The sequence below is a fragment of the Parasteatoda tepidariorum genome, chromosome 10 (genome assembly GCF_043381705.1).
Source record: "Parasteatoda tepidariorum isolate YZ-2023 chromosome 10, CAS_Ptep_4.0, whole genome shotgun sequence".
NCBI lineage: Eukaryota > Metazoa > Arthropoda > Arachnida > Araneae > Theridiidae > Parasteatoda > Parasteatoda tepidariorum.
Genome location: NC_092213.1, coordinates 34,866,585 through 34,881,970, shown reverse-complemented (window position 1 = coordinate 34,881,970; position 15,386 = coordinate 34,866,585). Strand labels below are relative to the sequence as shown.

Below are 15,386 nucleotides of genomic sequence, written 5' to 3'. Positions count from 1 at the left end.
TATATATATATATATATATATATATATATATATATATGTCAATAAGTTCAATTATACTTTTTGCGGACAAAAAAAGATAGAATCTTGCATTGTTGTCATTTGTCAAGTATAAAAATGCAGCCATAATTTACTGTGGGTTTTTTGATTGATTTACCGTGTTTATTTCTTATAATTGCCTCTTTAAAATAACTCTATAAGTAGCTTAGAAAATACAAATTTAGTTTTCAATAAAATTTTTAAAAAAAACGAAAGTTTTAGTAAGAACAAAATTCTGTAATTTCAAACGTTCTAAACACTGATCGATTGCTGTAAAAATAAAATTAGCATTGCTAATTTTACGATGGCAATTATAACATTATCTCAAAATAAACAAATCATATTTTTAAATTTTTTGAGAAAATTGCATTAGAGATAATGTTCGAAAGGCCTTTCAACTTACACGTCGTCGGTATTAGTATCGTAATGTAATAGAAACTGCATTCTTTTCGAAAGAATATTTCACCCGTTGCTTAGTGACGTCAATGTTAGAGATCCCTTATTCGATTTGGAAACTGAAAGTGCCGTTATGAATTATTAAATACGAACAAAATATTCCGCCATAATTTTTCCTTTGATGGAATTTTCCTCTCCATATGCACAACCCTATGGCCTTTTGTTTTTACCCTAAACTTGGTTATCGATTAGTTGTTACTTTCAAAAATCGTTTTAAAATTTTTCAATGTTTCTATGAATGCATAAAAGCATTTTGTTGCACATGTACTTTTGAAATAGCTTGTGTTAAATATATGTACCAGTCATAGAAACAATGTTTTATTTTATTTTATTACCATCGCTAAATAGCCGAACCAATTTTTGGGTTTACGACTTCTAATGTTCAACTCCGTAACCTTGTAGTTTTTAACCTAATCCAGAAGACAAGGGAACTCATTGATTATTGCGAGATATTTGCCTTCAAGGAGGATTTTCTGATGGAAATAAAGCCTCATTTATGTTACATGGTGAGGAAAAGCACAAAAACCTCCCACTGTTAGCCTGATGGCAAGGGAACTCTAATATATAATCCGTCTACCACTGAAAATATTTTACGCCATCACTATGGTCGGTGCGAGCGGGGTGAGGAATTCGTATCGACCAGAAATCGATGGGATTCGAACCCGGTTCACCTCACTGAAAGGCAGACGTTCTGTGCTCTGAGCCACCATGGTTCCATGGAAAAATGTGTGCGAAACCAATAATTATTGAAGACACTATCTCGTAGAGTCCAAAAAAATTATTTTGCTCTACCTGCTATCAAAATTCCGATAAGGTATGTGCTTTCTTTTCAATCCTTACTCGCTCCGGGTAATCTTTAAATATGTAATCATTTCTCGAATATCTTAAAGTTTTTTTTAATGAACACATTAAACAAGGTTTGGTTAACACGAAATTTATAGATATGAAGCACATTAAACATTCGCTTAATCCATATTACGCTTAATTCATATTGGGGGGGGGTTATGGAAATGAAAGGCATTAAATATTCGATCAAGCCATATTAAATATTAGGAGTAATTATGAAAATTGAACACAATGATAGAAATGAAACGTACTAAAAATCGGTTAGTCCACATTAAAAAATGAATAGTTCTGAAAACGGAACACATATACGGAAATTTTTAACACAATAAAAACTTGGTTAGTTCACATTAAAAAATGAAAAGTTATAAAAACGGAACACATTTATGGAAATTAAACACATTAAAAACTCGGTTAGTCCACATTAAAGAATGAAAAGCTATGAAAATAGCGCCCATTTATGGAAAGTAAACATTTTAAAAAATCGGTAAGTTCATATTAGACGATGAGGTGTATTGAAAATGGAACACTTTTATGGAAAATAAGACGGAACCCAACACGGAATTTAGGGAAATGAAAGACCTAAAACATTTGGTTTACATTTATTAAACATCATGATACGGTTATGAAAAAAACATTTATAAAATTTAGATACATTTTTTACATTTATAAAAACACAATATACATAAAAACGCACTATACATTACGCAATATACATCCGGTTAAACCATATCAAACATTGAGGAGTTATGAAAATGAAACACATTTTTGGAGAACTAAAGCACATTAAACATTTTTTAGTTAACGCGGATTTTATGGAAAGACATCATTCTTTTAAGATATCTTGAAAATTGTGGAATCGTTTTAAAAATAGATTGCATTTATGGAAATGAAACTCAATAAGCGTTTGATTAATACATATGAAACATTGAAGACATGCTATGAAAATGGAAACTAGTTATGAAAAAAACACATTAAAAATGTTTTTGTGGTTTTACCCGGGATTTCTGGAAATTTGTTTTTTTCACATTAAACATTGAAGAGTTGTTAGGAAAATAAAGCATAATTGTGGAATCAAATATTCTTTCAGAAGCATTAGCCATTTTGAACATGCAAATAAATAAATTAAATTTTTGCAAATAGCTATTGCTTGATTTCATTAAAAACTTTTGTAAAATCCAATAATCTTTTCTAATTCAATTTTACACTACGTACTCAACCTCTGCTTCAAAAGAAAACAACTTAATTAGTTTCCCAGACTTACTACTTAGAGAAATTGTTAAATTCTTACAAACCAGCAACCGACCTAAAAGTTACGAAAATAGTTCGATTCTTTGTTAACAAAATCAATAAACTATTGGGAGTTGTTTTGAAAATGGAACACATTTTGGAACGATTTCTTAAAGGAAACCACTACCCAAATAGTCAATTACAGAGAATATTACCCTAACTTTCTTTAACATGAAAAAGAAATTTTTAATGGCGCTATTAAATCTGTAATGACCATCAAGGAAAAATCCATTTGGAGACGATGACGTGTTACAAGACGTCATTTAAGTCGCGATTACAGTTACGATTTATGGTTTTTGTAAGGTTCTTAAAAGAAATGGAAATGAATTAGGAGTATGTCAAGAAGAGGATTTAATATAAGTTTTACTAGGTTTTCGTCGAACCTAGGAGTAAAATTTAATCAGTTACGAAGGAGATATTTATGTGAATATTCCATGGAATATTTCATTCTCTTCGTTTGAATAATAATTTAATGTTGCGTTAATCGTATGCATTTCCTTACATTAATAAATAAAAATCAAAATGACGAGTTTATAAAACGGTTTTAAGTAATTTAAGTTTATGTCTTTTTTAATTTTAAAATTTATTTTAATTAAAAAGAAGAAAAAATATATGTAACAAAAACCTGAAAATTGGTTAAATAAATAATTCTAAGAAACTAAAGTTGTAAGATATTACTCGATTAAAAGCTTCATCCACTTCAGAAATAGAGAAGTTTGAAAAAACAGTCGACGTGTTTCAAGCGCTCAAAAATAGGCACCTATTTTCAAGACTTGCCAGATGCGAATGAGAAGAAACAAAAGTGATTTGATTCATAAAAAACGAGACGTTGCCAAATAAAATTGAGAAATAAAGGCGAGAATCAAAAATAGAAAAACCACAGTGGCCAAACCTGGCGAATTAGGGTAAAATGTATTTCCATGCGCTATGGAGAGGTGGTTAGGAACTAATGTCGTTAACAAGGGAATCAGCATTTATATGAATAACACATGATCCATTGCGTCATTTTGTATTGGCAAATTATATTATATTGTAACAATTATACTTCCAAACTTGCTTTTATATGGACAAAAGATGTTTTATGCCCTGTATTATTTTTTCTGTTTTCTTTCATTTACTTTCTTTCATTTCTTTCATTTTAATTTTTTTTTATTTACCTGAAAGTTTTAGAAAATCTTTTTATAATGATTAAAACGCTAACTACTGTTTGCTGTTATGTTAAATTATTTACGCAGCATTACTTCTTATTGTGGTTTCAGCACCTCAAAATGCAATTATTTTAAAAATACTATAGAATAACTTTGCAATTTTAGATTAGTTATATATTTTTCTCAAACTTTAAGTTAAATATGTGAAGTTAATTTCTTTTATGAATTTTCAGAACATAATTTGTCAACGAGATACCTGCAAGTGACGTAGTATGGGTATCTCAATCCTGATTGATTGTTAAAATGCGTCATTTGTTTACGTTAGCAACTGTTTTTGTTTCATTCTATTTCGAGTAAACCAAACCCGTCAAGTATCAGTTCTTTTAAGTGACACATTCCATATTCTTACACAAAGATTCTTTCACTAAAGATTTCAGTTCTTTCACTATATATTTCTTATTTAACACAAAGGCAAGCATGAAGCTATGTAGAGCATAAACAAACTAATTATGCATCGAAGTTGCCAGGTATACAAAATAAAAATTTGTCTTGGTTACAATAAAATGCATTAACAAACAATAAATCTAAGATAAGTAAAAAGCGTAAGCACAAAAGAGTTATATTTCTACAATTCGATGTGCGATACGGCGTTGTATTTAATTAACCTCACGTTAATTAACATTTTAACTTATGTAGAGAAACTTAGCTCGACTTTAACAAGCCATTTTGCTTATAGACGGTCAGTTGGCGCTAGCGTCATAGGTCACATGTGCGGGTATCTGTTATTTTCTTCTTCTTGAAGTGCAAGTACCCAATTGTCTGTTGCAATTCTTAACATGAAAGGCAATTTTGGAATTTTTTTGTTTATACGAACTTCAATACTCTTTTGTAGAATTTATCTGTAGAAAATGTTAATTAACTTAATTAACTAAAATGTGAGCGTGTGTTTAACGTGAAGTTAATTAACTAAAATGTTAGTTAACTTCACGTTAATTAACATTTTAACTTATGTAGAGAAACTTAGCTCGACTTTAACGAGCCATTTTGCTTAAAGACGGTCAGCTGGCGCTAACGTCATAGGTCACATGTGTGGGTATCTGTTATCTTCTTCTTCTTGAAGTGCAAGTACCCAATTTTCTGTTGCAATTCTTAACATGAGAGGCAATTTTTGCATTTTTTGTTTATACAAACTTCAATACTCTTTTGTAGGATTTATCTGAAGAACTGTTGATAAATTATCATGCTTTTTTAAGCAAATAAGTTAAATAATAGATTAAAATTTACTAAATAAATTCCTATTAGTTTAAATAAAAAAATACTAACCTTTTCCTTTTAAAAATTTTATGTTCTTTTAAATACTTTTTATGATTATTTTCCCATTTAAAATTATTATACAAATAAGATGTTTGTTTCAGGAATCACAATATTTTAAAGAAATTATTAAGCCTTATTATTCATATAGACTACTTCTCATTAAGAGTACTTTTCATAGATCTTTAAATTTCTTGTATTTATTAAAACTGCTTACAATCTGTTTTAATATAAAGGAAATATTTGATGGTTTTTGATGCATTTGCTTCCAAAGCTGACAATAATACTTGGAAAAATTTTTTATGATTATCAGTAAATGAATATTTATAAAAAGAAATATTGTGTTTATAGGAAACTAAAACGACGTAAGATTTTGGCATGAAAATGCCATAAAGTTAAACCGGAGATGATTTTTAGAATATTTTAAAATCCTTTATTGAATACATTTTTTTTTAAATCTAACAATTTTGCATTAAATATTTTAAACTAAATAATACGCTTGTTACTTAAATATGTGTGTAAAAAAAGCCAAGGAAGTACGCGAAGAAGTAAATAAATATTATAAGAAATGTAAAAGTAGTATATATGCTACCGGCAAAGTATGAAACGCCGACATTAAAATGCCTAGGTATTGTATAAAATGCCGGATGTGTTTAGGAAAGGTATAAAATCTGAGAAGTATTACATACTTTTCCTGGGCATTATATATAATACCTAGGCATTCTATAGAATGACAAATGCTATTTGGGTAAAGTATGAAAAAAATGTCCTGATGAGGTTATTTGTAAATCATGTGCATTTCTCAAAAATAAAAATTTTATTCTGAAGAAATAATGAGAGTGCCATTAAAAAATTTTTATTCAAAATGCGTTAAGAAAAATGAAAGTTGTACAAAACATAATGTATGCCTTTCTTATTAAGGGAAACAAAATTTTCATATAAAAAATTATTCATTACATTTTTCACGACAAGACAGTTCATATTTTAGCACTTTGTTTTACGCATACATTTGACGAATCCTTGGCGAATCAAAGATGTATTTTATACTTTGCCAGTTTCTCATTTGACATTCTATAGAATGCCTAGGAAAGGTGTGAAATATAAATCATTTCATACATTGCCGGTTTCTCATTTGGCATTCTATAGAGTGCATAGGAAATGTGTGAAATATAAATCGTTTCATACATTGCCCATTTCTCATTTGACATTCTATAGAATGCCTAGGAAATGTGTGAAGTATAAATCGTTTCACACTTTGCCGGTTTCTCATTTGACATTCTATAGAATGCCTAGGAAATGTGTAAAATATAAATCGTTTCATACATTGCCGGTTTCTCATTTGGCATTCTGTAGAATGCCTAGGAAATGTGTGAAATATAAATCGATTCATACATTGCCGGTTTCTCATTTGACATTCTATAGAATGCCTAGGAAATGTGTGAAATATAAATCGTTTCACACATTGCCGGTTTCTCATTTGGCATTCTATAGAATGCCTAGGAAATGTGTGAATATAAATCGTTTCCTACATTGCCGGTTTCTCATTTGACATTCTATAGAATGCCTAGGAAATGTGTGAAATATAAATCGTTTCATACATTGCCGGTTTCTCATTTGGCATTCTATAGAATGCATGGGAAATGTGTGAAATATAAATCGTTTCATACATCACTGGTTTCTCATTTGACATTCTATAAGAAATGTGTGAAATATAAACCGTTTCATACATTGCCGGCTAGTTTTAGGCATTATATATAATACCTAGGCATTCTATAAAATGCCGGATTTCAAACTTTGCCTGTAACATATAAAGTAAATTTAAAACGTATATGAAAAATCAAATTTCTAGTTTGGCTCTATATTTTGAAAGTCGTATTCTTGGATCTTGGAAAGTCACAAAGTAATATAAAGTGTAGAATATAATCCGGATATTTTGAGTTTAAATGCAAATAAATCGAATTTATTTGAAATGAAACTTTTTACAAACTTCCGTTTTGGAAACGCTGGTTAATTTTCAACTGTGTACGTAAAGTTGAACTGAAATGCTTTTAAGAATCTGTTATTGAAAATTCAATTTTCGAAGGAAAGTTCATTTTTTTTCTCATACGCATTTTTTTCTTGCTATTTCTCTATTATCAAGATTTTTTATATTATTGGATGTTGAGAACTAACAGTAAACCTTGAAGTACAAATTTTGTTTATAAAAATGCCCCATTTACTATGCGTCGAAAATTGATAAGCTTAAAAACAAATAAATAATGAAATAAATAATTAATAGCTTACATTAAAACCCTAAAGTAATTTTAAATTTTAATGTTTAAAATCAAATTGAACTAAATTTCAAGTTTGACTCAAGTTTAACTTGACAATGATTGACAATAAACTTGATCAAGATAAATCAAGTTTAGTCTAAAACTCAAGTTAAATTTCAAGATAATTTTTAAAGAAAAACAAGTTTTTATTTTTTTGTTTATATGTTCATTTATTCTTTTTTCTTATTCATTTCTTAATAAAGATATTTTGATTTATTTACGAGTTGAGAAAATACCAGTTAACTATCAATACGTTAAAGACCACTTACTCTTATTTCAATAAACCGAGTGGTTCGTGGGTTGATCTTTAAGATATATTTTTAGAAACTTCATTTTATATATATATATANTCTCGCTTGAATATTAATTTAAAGCAATCAATGTAAAGACTTTTTTTTCTATTCATTCTTTATGAGGATTCTAAAATTATATATGAAGGTGCTTCACAAAGCAAATTGTATATTCCTATGTATGCAAAGGAGAGAGAGATAATATATTAGTGAAAATCTTTGTGATGAAAAATTAAGTTATACCTTTATTTAAATAATAAAACCAAAGAATTATTCCTTCCATTTCAATCAAATCCAAAACACAATATTTGTTCAAATAATTCACATTTCAATCTTTTCAATTTTCTTTGCGTATTTATTTTTTATAGTATATTAGTCTCTTTCTCAAGAAAAGGAACAAAAAATCTGTTTGTGTGACAGAACCAGTTAATTAATAAGAGAGTAGCTTTTAGATATTCTCTTATTAATTAATTTCTTATTAATTAATTACTTTTTAATTAATTACTATTAATTAATACAAAAGGCCTTTAACCTATTATTTTTTATAAAATAAAGATTAGTATTTGTAATGAAAACACATATGCATATTTTAAATTAAATTGTCACCGTGCTTTACTTGCAGTTGCAAAAATTATTAAAAAGGTTCATTTTGGTATAAAATGTATAAAAAATTGCAGAAATTCACCAAATGTACGAAAGCAAATATAGTTAGAAGATACTTGTTAAATAATTGTGCCGTTTATCGTTCGATTTCTTATTTAGTATATAAATTGTTACTTTATAAAATGCTTGTAAAATGCAGACTTCTACAACACTTTGAAACAATATTTAACTTTTTTTAAATATATTCTTTTAGTTTTAGAATTTAAAATGCACTTATTTAAGCTTAATATTAAGTTTTAGTTTAAGGAATATAAAATTAAAACAACCTTCTAAAACACAACTGTTCGTTTGCAGGATTAACAGTTAAGAATTACTTCAAAATTAACTAAATAAATTTAATATGTGATTAACCTAAAAAAAATTATCTACAGCAGCCTAAAAAGAATTATCAAGCATTCAGCCCATTTTACGAGTCGGGTTTCTCAGTTGCTTTGCAATCAAGCGAGAAAATCGTGAAAAGATAATAATAATTTCAAGAAATAGTAGATTTTCGGGCAAAATTTTCTCTTAACCCTTTGACGCATTTTTCATACTTTTTTTTCATTATTTTGCATTAATTTTGGTCAAAATAAGTGAAAAATATTGTATTTAGCATTTTAATAATATATGGTTATGAAATACACATTAAACAATAACTATGCTAAAGTCAAAATCTTTTAAATACGGCTCACTTCCAAACAAATAACTTTTCAAATCCGCTCTTATTTCTAATTATTTAGTTATAAAATAAACATAATTTAAATTTAATTGACTTTTAAAATCAATTATTGATATACTTTTGATTGGGAATGAAAAGGAACTACTTCTTTTGAATTTTGTATTTTAGTACAAAAATAATTCCGATTATTTAACAGATTTTTTTAGTAACTCTTAGGCTTTTTTTATAATTAAAAAATACCAAATATATTTTTACTTTTAATTAGAATGTCAGAAAAAAATACATATACAAAAAGGAAACCAGTGGTCCCATCTGCGTCAAAAGGATAACGGAGGATTTGGGAAAAATTTCAATCATAATTTTTCATTCATTAATTTCAGGATTGAAAAGTCATAAATTGTTCACTTTTTTTTAATTCTGGTAAAAACCAAAGATAGACTGAATTTTTAACATTTAAATGAAACTGGAAACAATAAAACAGCTCAAATTGTTTAGTTTTTGAAATATAGTAAATGTTTACTTTTCCCATTTCATGTCACATATAGATTACTCCTTAGTTCTTTTCTTTCGTCATAAAAATCCATTTTAGTTTATTTTATTACATGTTGAAACGAAAGCAGTTAACAATAAGCCTTAAGTTACAAAAGACCATTCACCTTTGATTTGAAAATAGAATTGGCTATTTTCTCGGTTTGACGAAAAGAAGAATTTTTCAGAAAACAACTAAATGGCTGAAAAAAATAGTAAACTACACCTTTCCTTTACGTCCATTAGAAAGAAGAGCAGGACGAAAACACTTATCATTTTTTTTTCTTTCAGTGATAAGAGGCTCTTTTTTTACTGAGGCTGATATGTATTTTTAGAGCCTTTCAGAGAGACTTTATGAGCCCATAAAAATTGCGAACTAGATCATGAGTAGCTATTAAGGAGAAGAAAAATTACGAGTTGTGATAGAAGTAATGAAAAACTGTTATTTCAAATAATTCGAATAAAAATTATAATTTTCATATTTTTGGAGTGTTCTTTGCTTTAACAACGTTAACAAATATTGTATAAATAGACATTTTACGCTGTTTTTTTTAATTTTACTTTTTTTTAAAAAAATTTGTGTTACTTAAAAATAAAATTTTGCTTTTTTTTCTGTAAGATGTTAAATGTCATTTTTAAAAAATTGTTTTATATTATGATTATTTAGAATCGTAGCTATTTTTTTTACAGAATGTTAAAGATGTTCAGTTCATATGTTAAATTCAATTGAGAACGTCATTAGTAATTAATCATCATTGGTAAATCGTTAAAAAATAGCGAATGATAGAAATACATTAAATATAGATTTTGTACTTAGGTAAGGATTTATTGATTGATATGTCAATGTTTGAAGAACTATATGATGTTTTTCGAAGGTCACATTAAATGATGAGATTTTGCGAATAATATGATATTTTCAAAATTGCTGGGAGTTTGCAACAGTTGATCGTCATATGAAATGATGAGAATTGGCGAATAATATGATATTTTCAAAATTGCTGGGAGTTTGCAACAGTTGATCGTCATATGAAATCATAAGATTTTGCAAATAATATGATATTTTCAAAATTTCTAGGAGTTTGCAACAGTTGATCGTCATATGAAATAAGATTTTGCAAATAATATAATATTTTCAAAATTTCTGGGAGTTTGCAACAGTTGATCATCATATGAAATGATAAGATTTTACGAATAATGTGATATTTTCAAAATTTCAGGGAGTTTTCAACAGTTACTCATGACTGTTAGATAGATTTTAACCATCTGTAGCCATCACTCTTTATGCTTATTCTCAGAATGGAGAAAAAAGTCAAAGTGGAGAAAAGCCACAAATATATGAAAATGAAAAAAGTTTGTGACCTCATTTTAAGTTTTAAATATTCGAAAACTTACTCCAATGCTGCATTATCTGGGCTCATAAAAATTTGCAAAAACTGAGAAAGATTAAGTGATTTTAATAATTTTCATCAAGGTTATAAAATTTCTGAATGGAGATTTTTAAAAAAAAAATTAATACCGTTTAAAATATTTAAGTTTTCTGTTCCAAAATCCAGGTAATTCTTTACGCAAAGATGGTTCATATAGTTTAAAATTATTAATCTGATTCAAATGTAAGGCAATTAAACTGTAGCTTTTTTATTTTCCTTGGCGAAAGTGCTTCGAAAAACCAAGTGATATTTTAGCGAGTAATTAGCGTTAACCTTTATGCGATAATAATAGGTAATATAAATTATAAATTGCTTCTTTTCTTATCCGTAAGCTTCCAGCTAGAAACCATAAACTCTCAGCGCTCACTGTTCGTGTCAATGCGTTCGCACTCTTGTTTTTATTTAATGTCAAAATAAAGGTTTCTTTAAGGTTGTTTGCAGCCAAATGCATTTGGGACGTTTTTCTTTTTCAAAAACACTCAAGGATTGTCTCATGTTATCTTCAATCACTGAAATTTTCGAAATTTAAATGCATGACATCAATTTAAACAATTGGAAAATCAATGAAGTGTAGGTAAATCACACTGAAATAAGTTTTTTTTTCTAGAGAAATTGTGCACTTTCCAAAATCAGATTCTACATTAATTATGCTTTTCATTAACCATATAATCTAACTTGTGGTCAAGATTTGCTGTCTTAAAATTAATAATACCTGTAATTTTCTAAAAAACCACTGTATTATTACTTATCATTTATTTATTTTATTTATTTTTTTTATTTATTTATTTTAAAGTAATCTATACTTTGGATTAAAATTAGATCCGTGATCTTTACAGAATAATGAATATGTTAGTAAATTCATATGCTTAGGCGTCACTTTGTTAGTAAACAGCTGAAACTTTTACAGCTATAAAACTGAAATTAATAGTAAAAATTAACCCTGATTTATGCTCTTTTAACAATGAATAAAATAAGAATACTCCTTTTTAAAATAAGAATCTCCCACTTTTAAATACGAATACACCTATACCATTAACATCAAGATCATTGTCGAATTTCAAATGCAAATGTTTTCGTCCTTAATTATTAAAAAATGATTCTGTTTTGATTTATTCATTTGTTTCATCTTGGTGGAAGGACTCTTTGAAAAGTCCGACCTTATTTTTAACTTCCTTGGAGTTATTTGAGAAGAAAAGTTTTCTGACTTAGAACTCTAACAAGAAATTGTTAGAGTTCAACTTTAAAATTACGTAATGTGTAGTAAGAAAATCGTTTAGTTAATTAAGAACTGAAAAATATCAAAACACTTTGAAATGTCAATTTTAAAATTAATTTTAAATAATTATTGAAGAATCTTATTGTCAATATTCTCAGCGTTTCTCTTAAGATAATGAATTTTTATACAGAACGATCGAATTTTGTATGACTTACAATCAATATTGTTAAATTATTTAATCTTTTTACTTGTTTGTTTGGGGGTAACCTATTATCACAGTGCTTACATTAAGTATCGGTACCCAATATAGATACTGAAGTACTTATTTTCGTATGATCTTCACTCCGTCTGGAGCCTAAGGTATTCAGCTCCAGGTCTTTGACTCTGGATCTATCTTCCTCTTATCCTTTAAATTTTCCTTTCATGTCCACCTGTATTGGTCGCTGACATGTTATTCTTGGTCTTCCTCTCTTTTTCCTCTCATCAGGAGCTCGGGAGAGAGAGACGGTTTTTGATTTCTCTCTTGACCTTCTTAGTATACGTCCCATCAATTTCCATCTTCTGACACTAAAGTTAATTATATCTTGTTTTTAAATTGCCTCGTTAAAATATTTTGGAGACTCCGTTGCCTAATAATCAATAGTCTGGTATGCCTAACAATCAATGGTCCATAATGCCAGTAATGTCTATTACCATAGTACCAGTAGTACTTATTACCACAGATAATTTAACATTAATGACGTCAATACTAGTTTGGTGATTTTTTTTCTCCACCAACTTGAAATAACTAAATGCCTTAATTTTATTCATTTACATTTTCAATCATTTTTAATCACAAAATTATCTCTATATTTCATCAAAACATATTTATTAAATAAATTTTATAATCAGGTTAATGTTATCAATTTATCAATACGAACTTTTCATATTATTTCATAGTTGAATTTTCGATAAAGCGTTTTACTTGCAATAATAACAATATTTATTAATTTTTGCAGAACTTGAAGATCTTCATACATGGGAGAAAAGAAATTTGTTGCAGAATTAATGGGCCTTAAAAATGAAGCATTCCAAAACAGTTATAAAATTTACAATATGACACAGTTTTGAGAAGTTTTCCAACAGTTTTTGAAATATGCAGCAACAAGCTGAGTCGGACAACAGAACTATCATCAATCTTACGATGCGATAGCCACCTGAAAATTAACAAATCAATACAAGAACAAATAGTGATCAGAGACTAGATTTCATACCGAAAAATGCATTCTGGACAAAACTAGCAATAAAACATAAATTTTCTATACTTCAAGAGTCTTTTTTAAAATATAGATATGTAAATTATTTTACGAACGCGTTCGATGCTTTAATACTTTACCACTCATTTTAGAAATGTATATTTTTGAAACTCGAGCTATCTGAAGAAATTCTGGTGATTATTTGAATTGTTTGTATAAAAACCTGATTATGAGTAGTAGGTGGAAAGTCTCTTATTAAGCCTTACAACGATTCTAGAAATATATTTAGTATTCGAACCAGCATATCACTCAACTATGTCTTCAATTCCCCAACAAGAATCCATGAAACCTTCTTCGAAGTCACCAATACCGAGAAGCAGATCTGATTTCAGCTATGTTGGATTAACACCCAAAGAGAAAAGGTGGACCACGGATTTTTCATTGCTACTTCCTCCATTTTCAAGAGACTCGTCAGGGTACTCACGCCTGACAGAGTCACCAGTGACTCTCCAACCGAAACCTAGAAACAATAGTGCAACTAAACTTGTCAAAAGTCCAACCATGGATTCCACTGCTCTAAGATCCAAGAAAAATACCGAATCTCGGACCATAAACAGAAGTCCTACTTTTGATCTACCGCTTACAAAATGCACCACAAAAGACATCAACGCTGCCAGCGATACCAAATACCAAAACAGAACATCTTCTCAGCTTCCAAAGTCTAGTCCAGTCAGTAGTTCCAAGTCTCTGAATCGAATAAAATACCCCGGGGCTTCTTACTGCAATTTGGAGCCTGGACGTTGCCTCAGGCATGAAATGTTGATGCGCCGAAGTCCGACAATGGATTATAAGGTTTTGAATCCCAACAGGATTACTGCTAGTATCAGTAGGAGTCCAACTCTTGATCCAACAGTATTGAGTCGGAGTCCAAGAGATACCTGTCGTTATGCAAACGGTCATCTGCCAGGAAGGAGTCCTTTGAGCAATAGAGTTACTTTATCACCTTCTGAAGTTGTCAGATCCCAATCAATGCGATCGCTTCGGAAAGCAGGAGACAAAAGTCCTTCAAGAATAAGAAATTCCGAAAGTGCCCAAGGTGACGTCACTTCACTACGCAAGTAAGTATTCTTTATTGACTTAAGAGTTACCTAAAAAAAGGCTTGCATTAAAGCATACCAATATACCATAAGCTGTTTCTTTATTCTTTCGTTATTTATTATTTAATTTTTCTTTATTCTTTCGTTATTTATTATTTTATTTTTCTTTATTCTTTTGTTATTTAATATTTAATTTTTCTTTATTCTTTCGTTATTTATTATTTAATTTTTCTTTATCCTTTCATGAAACTATTAACTGTATCCAATATTGTTCCACAAATTTTAAGTGAAAACAAAATAATACTCTAAAAAGCTTTATCTTTATTAGGGTGTGTAGCGTTTTTAAAAAGTGCTTATTTTTTATTTAGGTTTTTTAAAAGCCCTTAAAGGTGCTTTTTTTATTCGGGGTTTGCAAAACGTGCTTAATTTTCTATCTTTTAAAAATAGATTTTTCCTTTGCCGCATCGATTGTCGTTCTAAGTTACAAAAAAAATACATGATTTTCACAATTTCCTCTTCAATTTTTATCAGAAACTAGATATTATTTCACGATTGTGTAAAGTTTTTGATAATGCTTTTGAGATTTTATAGATTTTATGTTTATAAATTAAAAACTTTAAACGATAGAAAAAAACAATTTTATTACTGCATGCAACCTAATTTATTATTTTTTTTGGAAAGTGATTAAAAATATTTTTAAGTGCTTAAAAAGTACTTAAACGGTGCTTAATTTTATTTGAAAAATCTAGCCAAGCACCCTAATTATTGCCGTGTGAGACGGTGAAAATTGTCCCATTCGTTGACCGTAAATTATGCCCGCCAAAATCCTTAAAAATACAGTTCTGTCCGTAAATTTTTTTCTTAAAACATAAGGCC

General features: G+C 28.6%; 1 protein-coding gene across 1 annotated transcript in view; it reads left to right on the top strand.

Annotated features, from left to right (window-relative positions):
• Positions 1-15,386, top strand: part of LOC107457418 (uncharacterized) — a 65,001-nt gene that overhangs the window by 12,531 nt on the left and 37,084 nt on the right. The window contains exon 2 of the mRNA XM_043044283.2: positions 13,177-14,531. Within this exon, the coding sequence (XP_042900217.1) occupies positions 13,729-14,531 (803 nt within the window). The 5' untranslated portion in view covers positions 13,177-13,728. The remainder of the gene's footprint in view (positions 1-13,176; positions 14,532-15,386) is intronic.